Below are 12,509 nucleotides of genomic sequence, written 5' to 3'. Positions count from 1 at the left end.
TCCAAAAAAGCAGATTACAATTTCTTCTCAAGTGCACACGGAACATTCTCCAGGATAGATCACATCTTGGGTCACAAATAAAGCCTCAGTAAATTTAAGAAAATTGGAATCATATCAAGCATCTTTTCTGACCACAACACTATGAGATTAGAAATCAATTACAGGGAGAAAAACGTAAAAAGCACAAACACATGGAGGCTAAACAATACATTACTAAATAACTAGGAGACCACTGAGGAAATCTAAGAGGAAATCAAAAAGTACCTAGAGACAAATGACAATGAAAACATGACTATCCAAAACCTAAGGGATGGAGCAAAAGCAGTTCTAAGAGGGAAGTTTATAGCAATAGAAGCCTACCTCAAGAAACAAGAAAAAACTCAAATAAACAATCTAACCTTACACCTAAAGGAACTAGAGAAAGAAGAACAAACAAAACCCAATGTTAGCTGAAGGAAAGAAATCATAAAGATCAGAGCAGAAATAAATGAAATAGAAACAAAGAAAACAATAGCAAAGATCAATAAAACTAAAAGCTGGTTCTTTGAGAAGATAAACAAAATTGATAAACCATTAGCCAGACTCATCAAGAGAAAGAGAGAGAGGACTCAAAACAATAAAATTAGAAATGAAAAAGGAGAAGTTACAACAGACACCGCAGAAATACTAAGAGACTACTACATCCTAAGAGACTACTACAAGCAACTCTATGCCAATAAAATGGACAACCTGGAAGAAATGGACAAATTCTTAGAAAGGTATAACCTTCCAAGACTGAACCAGGAAGAAACAGAAAATATGAACAGACCAATCACAAGTAATGAAATTGAAACTGTGATTAAAAATCTTCCAACAAACAAAAGTCCAGGACCAGATGGCTTCACAGTGAATTCAGTCAAACATTTAGAGAAGAGCTAACACCTTTCCTTCTCAAATCCTTCCAAACTATAGCAGAGGGAGGAACTCATTCTATGAGGCCACCATCACCCTGATACCAAAACCAGACAAGGATGTCACCAAGAAAGAAAACTACAGGCCAATATCACTGATGAACATAGATGCAAAAATCCTCAACAAAATACTAGCAAACAGAATCCAACAACACATTAAAAGGTACATACACCATGATCAAGAGGGATTTATCCCAGGGTTGCAAGGATTCTTCAATATATGCAAATCAATCAATGTGATACACCATATTAACAAATAGAAGAAGAAAAACCATATGATCATCTCAATAGATGCAGTAAAAGCTTCTGACAAAATTCAACACCCATTTATGATAAAAACTCTCCAGAAAGTGGGCATAGAGGGAAACTACCTCAACATAATAATGGCCATATATGAGAAACCGACAGCAAACATCAATGGTGAGAAACTGAAAGCATTTCCTCTAAGATCAGGAACAAGACAAGGATGTCCACTGTCACCACTATTATTCAACATAGTTTTGGAAGTCCTAGCCATGGTAATCAGAGAAGAAAAAGAAATAAAAGGAATACAAATTGCAAAAGAAGAAGTTAAACTGTCACTGTTTGCAGATGACATGATACTATACATAGCGAATTCTAAAGATGCCACCAGAAAACTACTAGAGCTAATCAATGAATTTGGTAAAGTTGCAGGATACAAAATTAATGCACAGAAATCTCTTGCATTCCTATACACTAATGATGAAAAATCTGAAAGAGAAATTAAGGAAATACTCCCATTTACCACTGGCACAAAAAGAATAAAATACCTAGGAATAAACCTACCTAGGGAGACAAAAGACCTGTAGGCAGAAAACTATAAGACACTTGTGAAAGAAATTAAAGATGATACCAACAGATATACCATGGAGAGATATACCATGTTCTTGGATTGGAAGAATCAACATTGTGAAAATGACTATACTACCCAAAGCAATCTACAGATTCAGTGCAATCCCTATCAAATTACCAATGGCATTTCTTACAGAACTAGAACAAAAAATCTTAAAATTTGTATGGAGACACAAAAGACCCCAAATAGCCAAAGCAGTCTTGAGGGAAAGAAACAGAGCTTGAGGAATCAGTCTCCCTGACTTCATACTATACTACAAAGCTACAGTAATGAACACAATATGGTACTTGCACAAAAACAGAAATATAGATCAATGGAATAGGATAGAAAGCCCAGAGATAAACCCATGCACCTATGGTCAACTAATCTATGACAAAGGAGGCAAGAATATACTATGGAGAAAAGACCATCTCTTCAATAAGTGGTGCTGGGAAAACTGGACAGCTACATGTAAGAGAATGAAATTAGAACACTCCCTAACACCATACACAAAAATAAACTCAAAATGGATTAGAGACCTAAATGTAAGACCAGACACTATAAAACTCTTAGGGGAAAACATAGGAAGAACACTCTTTGACATAAATCACAGCAAGATCTTTTTTGATCCACCTCCTAGAGTAATGGAAATAAAAACAAAAATAAACAAATGGAACCTAATGAAACTTAAAAGCTTTAGCAAAGCAAAGGAAACTACAAACAAGACGAAAAGACAAACATCAGAATGGGAGAAAATATTTGCAAATGAATCAATGGACAAAGGATTAATCTCCAAAATATATAAACAGCTCAATATTATAAAAACAAACAACCCAATCCAAAAATGGGCAGAAGACCTAAATAGACATTTCTCCAAAGAGGACATACAGATGGCCAAGAAGCACATGAAAAGCTGCTCAACATCACTAATTATTAGAGAAATGCAAATCAAAACTACAATGAGGTATCACCTCACACCAGTTAGAATGGGCATCATCAGAAAATCTACAAACAACAAATTCTGGAGCGGGTGTGAAGAAAAGGGAACCCTCTTGTACTGTTAGTGGGAATGTAAATTGATACAGCCACTATGGAGAACAGTATGGAGGTTCCTTAAAAAACTAAAAAGAGAATTACCATATGACCCAGCAATCCCACTCCTGGGCATATACCTGGAGAAAACCATAATTCAAAAAGACACATGCATCCTAATGTTCATTGCTGTGGTATTTACAATAGCCAGGTCATGGAAGCAACCTAAATGCCCATCGACAGACGAATGGATAAAGAAGATGTGGTACATATATGCAATGAAATATTACTCAGCCATAAAAAGGAATGAAATTGGGTCATTTGTAGAGATGTGGATGAATCTGGAGACTGTCATACAGAGTGAAGTAAGTCAGAAAGAGAAAAATAAGTATCGTATATTAACGCATATATGTGGAACCTAGAAAAATGGTACAGATGAACCGGTTTGCAGGGCAGAAATAGAGACACAGATATAGAGAAGTAACGTATGGACACCAAGGGGGGAAAACAGCGGTGGGTGGTGGTGGTGGTGTGATGAATTGGGAGATTGGGATTGATATGTATATACTGGTGTGTATAAAATGGATGACTAATAAGAACATGCTGTATAAAAAAATAAATAAAATTCAAAAAAATAATTGCTTTAAAAAAATAAAGTAGTCTTAGTGTGATTATTACAATTATAAATTAGGCCAGCACTAAAAATTGATCATTTAATTAGGCTAAAAGGATAGGAACATGCATGGGGCTTATTCCTAACTCTGATAATATGAAGGTGACATTTCCTGACCACAATATTTCGCATATATCATCATAAAAACATCCCTTTTTTTTCTTATCAGTTCCCTGCTTGCTGGCTCACTCTTGCTTTTGCTCCCCAGCCCCCCAACCCACCCAACTCCAGTTTCCCATGGGGGCTCTCTATTCCAACACTCTGGGCACAGTCAAGTACAGAATGCTGGGGAAGGCCAGTGGGTGCCGGTAGAAAGGAAATGCACCCACTCCTTCGGGAGATCAATGGAGGAACTTGTTTCCAAGGCAGGGATGTGGGGATCCTTCCCGGTACCCAGAGCTGCCATGGAGCTCAAGATAACTACTGGGTAAGAAGGCAATGAGAAGCAAGCTGGTTCTGAAGCAGGAGCCCAAATAAGACAGGAGAAGAAAAGGGCTTCCTTAACCAGGACAGATGTACAGGCTTATCACTCAGGACCCAGGGACACAGCTTACTGCAGAACTCTGATGCCAACTCATCTACCTGCAAAGTCCACTTCCCCAGACTCAGGCAGTGGTGGCTGACCACTTCTAAGGAGAAGAAACCATGCAGCTCACTTTCACAACAGGGATAAAGCAGCTACTGCTGCAATAACTACAGCAGGGAAGTGACTAAACCCATAACCAAGGTGAGAGCAGCCAGTGGTGCCAATGGCTATAGAAAGAAGTGTTTATAACCACCTGGTGCTGGGAAAGGGGGGTGGGGTAGAGTGGTGGAGGCTGGTCATAAAGTGGATGGCAGTGTGGGAACACTGCTTTTTTCCAATGCAGATTTGGAAAAAATGAAGGAAGTTGAAACAAAAGTACTCCAGATCCTTGGGCTGAAAGCATTATGTTATGTTCTGATGTCTTCCAGACATCTAGGTCGTTATCAAGAGGAGACAAACCCAGTTGTTTATTGGGGCATAAATCTCTCCCTACAAGTGGGGATTTTCCTTCAGCCATGCCGTGTTGAGGCTTAATAAAAGTTAGCAAAATTTTTCTATCTTAAGCATCCAAGTCACTTCATTTTCTGGGAATATGATACGGGACTAAGAAGGTCAGAATTTGCATTTTCCATTACTGTGATATTAAATCCACGCTTCAATGGCCCATCTCTAGTCAGCTGGGCCTAGGAAGCACCTGTTATACATGATTATAATAATATTCAAAATATGCATTATGCTTTTAATGTTCTCTAAAAATCCATAGATAATATGTTTTTCTGAAAACAGAGTCAGTTTTCAACAAAAATCTTTTATAATTCTCACTGTCAATTTAGAGAATACTATAAAAATGATTATTTAAATATTTCTTTTTATCACCAGAAGATCAGGGAATTGTCATATCAAATATATTAAAGTATTCAGTGAGTATATATTGTTATAAGATATAATACTGTACTTTTTAAAACATAATTTAACCAAAGTACAAAATATCTATAAATGAGTAGCAGTGAAAATATTTACTGGGTGACTGTATTTCTAGCTAATTGTATAGGAAGGAATCAAATCCATAAGAGGACTGGATATTGCTCAGAATTAACAGCCTAAACACAGCCTCAGATTTCAAACTCAAATCCTTAAGAAAAACTAAAAGGGGGGGGGATACAATTCAAGTGAAATTTTCATCTAAGAAATAAAATGCATTTTCTATATTTAATAATTGAGATTATTTTTAAAAGCAATTTAAATTGTTTTGTGTGTATAAAATCCATTTATTAGTCAACAAGGAATTTATCATTGCGTTTGTATACCATACCTTATGTGCTTTAGGAAGAAGTGAACCAGGTGGTTTTTTTCTGAGTACATATGCTTGAAAGCCCTTCTGGAGATAAAAGGTTGGATTGGACTGTCCTGATCTAGATAAGAGTAGAGAAAAGGTCAATAACAAAGATATATTTTTCCTTTTCCCCAAATCCTGCTGAAATTTCAAAAGAAAACACAAAATGAAAATGAACTCATTTCAATGCTAGAAAGCCAAGAGGGGTGCTATCAGCAGCTAAGAACATGAGCTTTTGGATGATATACAGCAGATGGTAACACAGTGGCAGCTGGAGAATCTACAACCTACACAGGTAGAAGAGAAGACCACACTTCCTACTTGCAAATTATGAGTTTCATCAGAAGTGCACCTAGAACAATGTCTAGATCTAAGCAAAGAAAGGCTGGGAGAAGAGATTGTAGGTGATCAGTCAGAAAATTAATTAAAGGATGCTGGAACAGCTGGATTGGTATTCTGTCATCTGCCATTGGAGAGAGGACTCCAAGTACAGCTCTCTAAAGTGGGAATTCTGATAAGCAAGGTCCTAGAATAGATATCTGGGCCAGGAAGTGCAACAGTGCCCCAGGTGACTCAGACACCAGGGCACTGGCTTTCTCTGCCCTGTGAACAGAAATTCTCACGTGAACTAAGGAAATACACTCCAGCTACCAAACTTATTCAATCTATACCTTCATTTACACAGCTTTTAAATAATTCAACAGCATGAAAGAGAGGCCTTAAACTAAAAAAAACAGACGAATTAATCCGAGGTAACAGGTAATAGGGGAAAGTTAAAAACATTTTTTTTCTGAAGTTTCTCCCTAGGCCTCCAGCCTGCATCTGCAAAGAACAAGAGCAGTCCAGATTGAATGCAGCAGTACGTCCAGTGTCTACTTCTAACTCTGATAAGCCAGACCCATCCTCCCCAGCAATCATCTTGGCACCATCTAATCCTGGGTGGGGGGTGCCTTTTAGCATAGGGAAGTGGAGATCATTGCCACAATGGTCAGGAAATGGGACCACTTCAAGCTGTGTTGTCTGTCTTGACATGGGACAATTTATTTGTGATGCTGCAAAGAGTCAAGTTGCAATGAACCTTACAAAGACATTTTTTAATGCCAAATGTCTGATTGGATGCATTTTTGATAATGCAGTCATATATGAAGCACTGGCGCTTTATGATGGTAAATGACCCAGGTGAAATATAAAAGGAAAACTAAAAGCTTCTTATTGAAGGTACAGCTGCCATATGATCTAGCAATTTCACTCCTAGGTATATATCCAAGAGAACTGTCACTCATTCTATGGGACACACCCTATACCTTATCAATAACAACAACTCAAGCATTGCATTATCCTATTTTTTAAGCATTTCTATCTCTGATCATAATTTCCTTTCTTTCATTCCCACTCGTACCTCCATTCCAGTGCCATCTTAGGCACTACAACATTCAGGGCAAAAGAGGCTCCAGTAAGCAAGAACAGTCTATAAAAGAGCGATAGGTGCTGGCTACTGGAAGCAGAAGCCACCAAACCAGGGTGTGCATGGAAACAGTAAAAAGGAATCCAAGAGAATCTGGGCAAAGTATCAACAATATCTACTAAAATAACTACTCTTGCTTCAAATTCATGACTATGAACCTCAAAGTGAACGCTGCCAGCAATCATAATATACTTCCTTGGCCTGTTCATTCTCCCATGCTCTTGGATGACTATTTTACAATTCCTCCTCTTTCTTCAAACCTCCAACACTTTTCCCACCATCTTCACTCTCAGCTGATTACCTAGTTTCCTATTTCACAGAGAAAATAGGAGCAATCAGTTGAGAACTTCCACAAGCTTACACTACCATATCTACTGCATAGAAGCACCTGTACCCATATACTCTTCTTCCCTACAGAGTCTGTAGAAGAATGTCTACATTCCTATCTATGGACAATCCCTTCTCTTGTGAATTAGATCCCATCCTACTCTTGTCCACTCAAGGACTTTGTTCTAGCCCTCTCTCCTACACAAATTTTTCTGTCTGTTCTGGATCACTGCCATCAGCATATAAACATGCTGCCTTTTTTTTTTTTAAAGACTTCTCTTGACCCCACTTCCCCCTCTACGAAAGACATTTATTTCCGCCTTTGTAGAAAAATTCAAGAGTTGTTTATATTCCTTGCTCCAATTCCTCTCCTCCTATTTTCTCTTGAACCCATTTCAATCAAGCTTTCATTCCTATTTTTCCACTGAAATTACTTTTTCAAGGTCACTAATACTGCTATGGTATCAGACCATGGTTCTCCCCATCTCTCTGGCCACTCCTTCTGAGACTCCTTTGTAGGTTCTGCCTTAATTCTTTAACTTCTTATATTGGGATGCCTGGGAATAAGTTCATAGACCTTCTGTATCTTCATGTAGACTCATCATCTAGGTAAGATCTCATGGCTTTAAATACCCTCTCTATCTCAATGACTCCCAAATGTAAATGTCTAGTTTAGATCTCTGCCCTGACCTCTGGACCCATATACCTGCCTGCTTACTATACATATCCACTCCAAAAGGCATCTTGAAAGTTAACATTGCAAAACTGAGTTCCTGATATTTGCCTTCCAGTCTGATTGTCTACAGTCATCTCTACTTCATTTCATGATAACTCCATCCTTCCAGTTGCCAAGACAAAAATGGAACACTATTTGTCTCCTCTTCTTTTTCTTTCACAGCCCACATCTGATCAGTCAGTAAATTCTTCAAAATAAGTCCAGAATATGAGCACTTTGCACCTATCCTACACTACTACCCTAGTCCATACCACTAATTGGTCTGTACTGGGTCATTGCAATACACTCCAAACTGGTCTCCCTGTATTTGCCTCCTTCAGTGAACATAATAGGCAAAGAGATTCTGTTTAAAAAGACAAATCAGGGCTTCCCTGGTGGCGCAGTGGTTGAGAGTCCGCCTGCCGATGCAGGGGACACGGGTTCGTGCCCCTGTCTGGGAAGATCCCACATGCCGGGGAGCGGCTGGGCCCGTGAGCCATGGCTGCTGAGCCTGCGCGTCGGAGCCTGTGCTCCGCAACGGGAGAGGCCATAACAGTGAGAGGCCCGCATACTGCAAAAAAAAAAAAAAAAAAAAAAAAAAAAGACAAATCACTTCCCTCCTCTGCCCCCAAATCCCTAATCTCTCACCATTTCGACTAACGTAAAGGCCAAAACCCTTATAACAGCCAACAGAATTCCTGTTGCCCTTGCTTACACAACTCCAGGCACATTAGCCTGTAGTCTCTCCACCCACTGGAGAGCCCTTGCTCTTGCTGTTCCCTCTGTCTGGAATACTCTTTCCCCATGGCTCACATCCCCATCTCTCTTTGCTGAATGCCACCTTCTCACTGAGGCCTTTCTTCTCCCTCCTCCTAAACATTTCCTATTCTCCTTTGTTTCTCTCCATGATACACATCACCTTTTTCTACACTGTAATATTTAGAAAGTGATTTTATTTATCATCTCTCTTCTCCAAATAGAATGGAAGTTCCAAAAAGGCAAGATTTTTTTGTCTGTTATATCCCCAGTGGTTGGAGCAGTGCCAGGCACATATTATGCACATAGCTGGAAATCATAAGTTTTGTTCTATCAAGTTACACAATGTCTTCATTATTGTTTAAATCTAAATATTTTTATTTCTAATATGATTTAACTTTTGCAAATTCTAAAAATAAATTTTGCATAGATTAAAAATTTACAAAATTTGTAAAGCATAAAGAATAACACAACAAACACCAGTGTTCTCACTACCCAGTTTAAGAAAGAAAAAAGTTACTGTATCTCTGAAGCTCTCTTTGTGTTCCTCCCTTCATTTTTAAATTTTTTGGCTGTACCGTGCTGCTTGAGGGGTCTTAGTTACCCCACCAGGGATTGACCCTGGCCACTGCAGTGAAAGCGCTGCATCCTAACCACTGGACCACCAGGGAATTCCCTGTCCCTTCAGAGTAACTACTGTTTTGATTTTTAAATATATCATTCCCTTGAAGTTTATCTCTTTAAACAATATACTGCTTATTTGTCCAGTTTTTGATTGTGTTGTTGTGTATAGATGCAGCTGAATCATGTTCACTGCTGTATGGTGTTGCATCACGTGAATATACTACAATTTATTCATCCATTCTACTATTGATGAACATCGTGTTTTATTCCTGTATTTTTGCTATTACAAACAGTGCAATGAACATTTTTGTAGATTATTTCCTGATACCCTGGTACAAGAATTCCTCAGGAGTATAAAACTAGGAATAGAATTGCTTTGTCATGGGGCTTTGTCTTCCTATCTTCATCTTTACAAGACTGTGCCAAATTGTTTTCCAAGGCAGTTATACTAATTCACACCCTCATCAATAGTGGATGAGTCCCTGTTATCTCATATCCTGCTTGATATTGTCAGATTAAAAAAAAAAGTGAATATGATGGTGTGAAATGGTATCTTGTCATTTTAATTTGCATTTCCCCAATTATTACAGTGTAATGAGGTTGAGTATCTTCAAGTCTTTTGCCCATTTTTCTGTTGGGCTATTGTAGTTCTTTATATGTTCTGGATATTAATCTTTTATCCATTATATACACTGAAAATATTTTCTTTTGTTCTTTCACTTTAAGGATTCTTTCACTAAAAATTTATCAATCATTTCTTTCATGGTTTGTGCTTTTGTCTTTTTAAAGATTTTATTCTCTACTCCAAAGTCATAAAGATCTTCTCCTATATGTCTTCCAAATGTTTATAGTTTTGCCTTTACCATTCCAGTCTGTAGTCCACCTGGAACTGTGTGAGGTAGAGTAAGGGACAGGTCTACTTTCAATTTTTTCATACAGATAATAATTATTGCTGTATAATTTACTGAAAAATCTTTTCTCCCTCCAACCCCACACACACTGATTCTCTGTGCCAGCACTGTCATATGTCAAAGTTCTATAAACATGCGGGTCTTTTTGTGGACTCTACTTTATTGATCTGTTTGTCTATTCTGTGCTAATAATGTGCCATCTTAATTCAAATTTCCCACTTTGTTCTTCTTCAGGAGTGTTTTTGCTTATTCTTAGCCCTTTGCTCTTGTACATAAAATTTAGGAGTAATTTTTCAAGTTAGGGAAAAAATTAAGATTTTGATCGTCATTGCACTGAATCTATAGATCAGTTGGGAAAAAAGAGAAACGTACAATTCTGAATTCTCCTATTCGTGAACATGGCATCTCTCAATTTACTTAGTTCTTTTTAAGGTCCTAATACAGTTTTATAATTTCCTTTACAAAGGTCTTGCACATACTTTATTCGATTAATATTTGAGAAATTTATATTTCTGTTTCTCTTATTAATTTATCTTTCTGAAAATTATAATTTTACATTTTTGTTGCTAAAGTCAAGAAGTGCAATTGATTTTTGCATACTGAACTTTAATAAACTCCATTATTTTCTGTAGATTATTGGCTCTTTAATCTGTATTTCAATTAGTTTCTAAAATGTATTTATTAGCTATCTTCTCTTGATTTCTAAACTTTTGGCATTTATAGTCTTAATTTTTTTTTTTTAAGAATGACGCCTTAGAATTTCTGAAACTTCCTTTGTGGCCTAACATTCTTCAATTTTCATAAACTTTTTCATGTGTTTTGGAAATAAATGTGTATTCTCTGTGGAGACAGTTCCACACATATATACTATTTACGCCACAACTAATTCCATTTATCAAGCACAATTCTGGTTTATTTAACATTCAACTTAATTCAGAATGAACTCTCAGATAATTCTCCAACAACTCTAGGAGAGAAATATGACTATCCCCATTTTGCCAAAGGAGGATTCAATGCTCAAAAGAGTTAAATAACTTGTTCAGATTCCCATAGCAAATTTGAACTTTGAGCTGTTAGTTTATAACACAAGGCTTCTAGGCTAGAAACCTCAGCCATATTTTATTCCACCTTCTCCTTCATCCTACAATATCTATTGTGACATGGTGCCTTTTATTTTTATTTTTTTGTTTTTAATTTGGCATAAATGTCAGTGATAAATGCCACTGGTATACAGTTCTGTTACAGTGTTAAGCCATTTCACCTGTATTACTTCATTTAATTATCAGGATCAAGCAGAACAGGCAGATATTTATTACAGATTATGAAACTAGTTCTCAGAGAGTTCATGTACCATAGTATTTAAATTCCCAGTCAGTAAGTGGCACGTCTAGTTTTCTGGAAGCCAGGACTGCTTCTATAGCTCTGTTTATCAAAATACTATCTTTAGAATAAAGTCTATTTGAAAATTATTTTCTATTATACAAGATCAGACTAGAGCCAGATTCACGGTGGGGAACAGTGCTCTCAGAACGGTCATCCAGTTCTATACCCCTACTTCAGAAAGAACTAAAGCCCAAAGTGGTGCTGTGATTTGTTAAATGGAAGATCTAGGATAAGAATTCGGACCCCCCCAACTGGTACCATTAACTCAGCCTCCAAGAATATGCCAATGTGAACGAAATTACATCCGCTTCTCAGAAAAAAAGGTTATAGGACAAACGCTGAACGAAGGCCTCTTTATATCCCGCAGACCTTCCAACCTTAATTGCCTCAATGAATATAGTTGTTAACAAAGATTCCTTCTTGTAGTTGGAATCGTGAATGTTATCGTGCTTCCATCACTGCCCTTGAATTGGAAATACTCAGAATGTAATGCAAGGGACGGGTGACGGCAGCTCTCGCCTTCAGAGTGCGTCATTGCGGAAAAAGAAACAGGATGGGGGAAACTGGGAACACACCAAGGCCAGAGGAAGAAAAACACAAGGCACAGATCTGTTTTTGCTGGCGGAGAAGGCTGGCGTCGATACCTGTATTGGGCAACGGTCAGCTTGGCCTCGGGCTCGGCCCCAAACCCGGGCAAATGCTGGTGTAGGTAGGCCTCCAGAGACCTGCAGTCGAACTTGTGCTGGGGCAGCACTTCGGCCGTCTCGAGCTCGCGGGAGGCAGCGGTCTCCATGATCAGTGCTGCCGCCTCAGACCATAGAGTCAGAGAAACCACAAGTCTCTGGCACCGGAGCGCCGCTCCACAGCCTGGGGCTAGTCCGAGACGCCCGCGCGGAGGCGGGCCCGCGGCTCCAGCCAATCACACCCCCACCCCCCACCCAGGTGCAGCCGCTGGGCAGCA

General features: G+C 38.4%; 1 protein-coding gene across 3 annotated transcripts in view; it reads right to left on the bottom strand.

Moving 5' to 3' along the window:
* The window catches only part of ACAD11 (acyl-CoA dehydrogenase family member 11), an 88,633-nt gene extending 76,249 nt beyond the window's left edge, over window positions 1-12,384 (bottom strand). For all 3 annotated transcript variants that reach the window (XM_082839225.1, XM_082839226.1, XM_082839227.1), the window contains exons 1-2: window positions 12,193-12,384; window positions 5,347-5,446 (exon numbers count right to left, since the gene is read on the bottom strand). In XM_082839225.1, coding sequence (XP_082695351.1) covers window positions 5,347-5,446; window positions 12,193-12,341 — 249 coding nt within the window. In that variant the 5' untranslated portion in view covers window positions 12,342-12,384. The remainder of the gene's footprint in view (window positions 1-5,346; window positions 5,447-12,192) is intronic.
* Between the last annotated feature and the right edge of the window lie 125 nt (window positions 12,385-12,509).

The sequence above is a fragment of the Leucopleurus acutus genome (genome assembly GCF_964270905.1).
Source record: "Leucopleurus acutus genome assembly, chromosome: 5".
Lineage (NCBI taxonomy): Eukaryota > Metazoa > Chordata > Mammalia > Artiodactyla > Delphinidae > Leucopleurus > Leucopleurus acutus.
The sequence above is the reverse complement of the archived record's forward strand: the minus strand, read 5'-3'. Positions and strand labels throughout refer to the sequence as shown.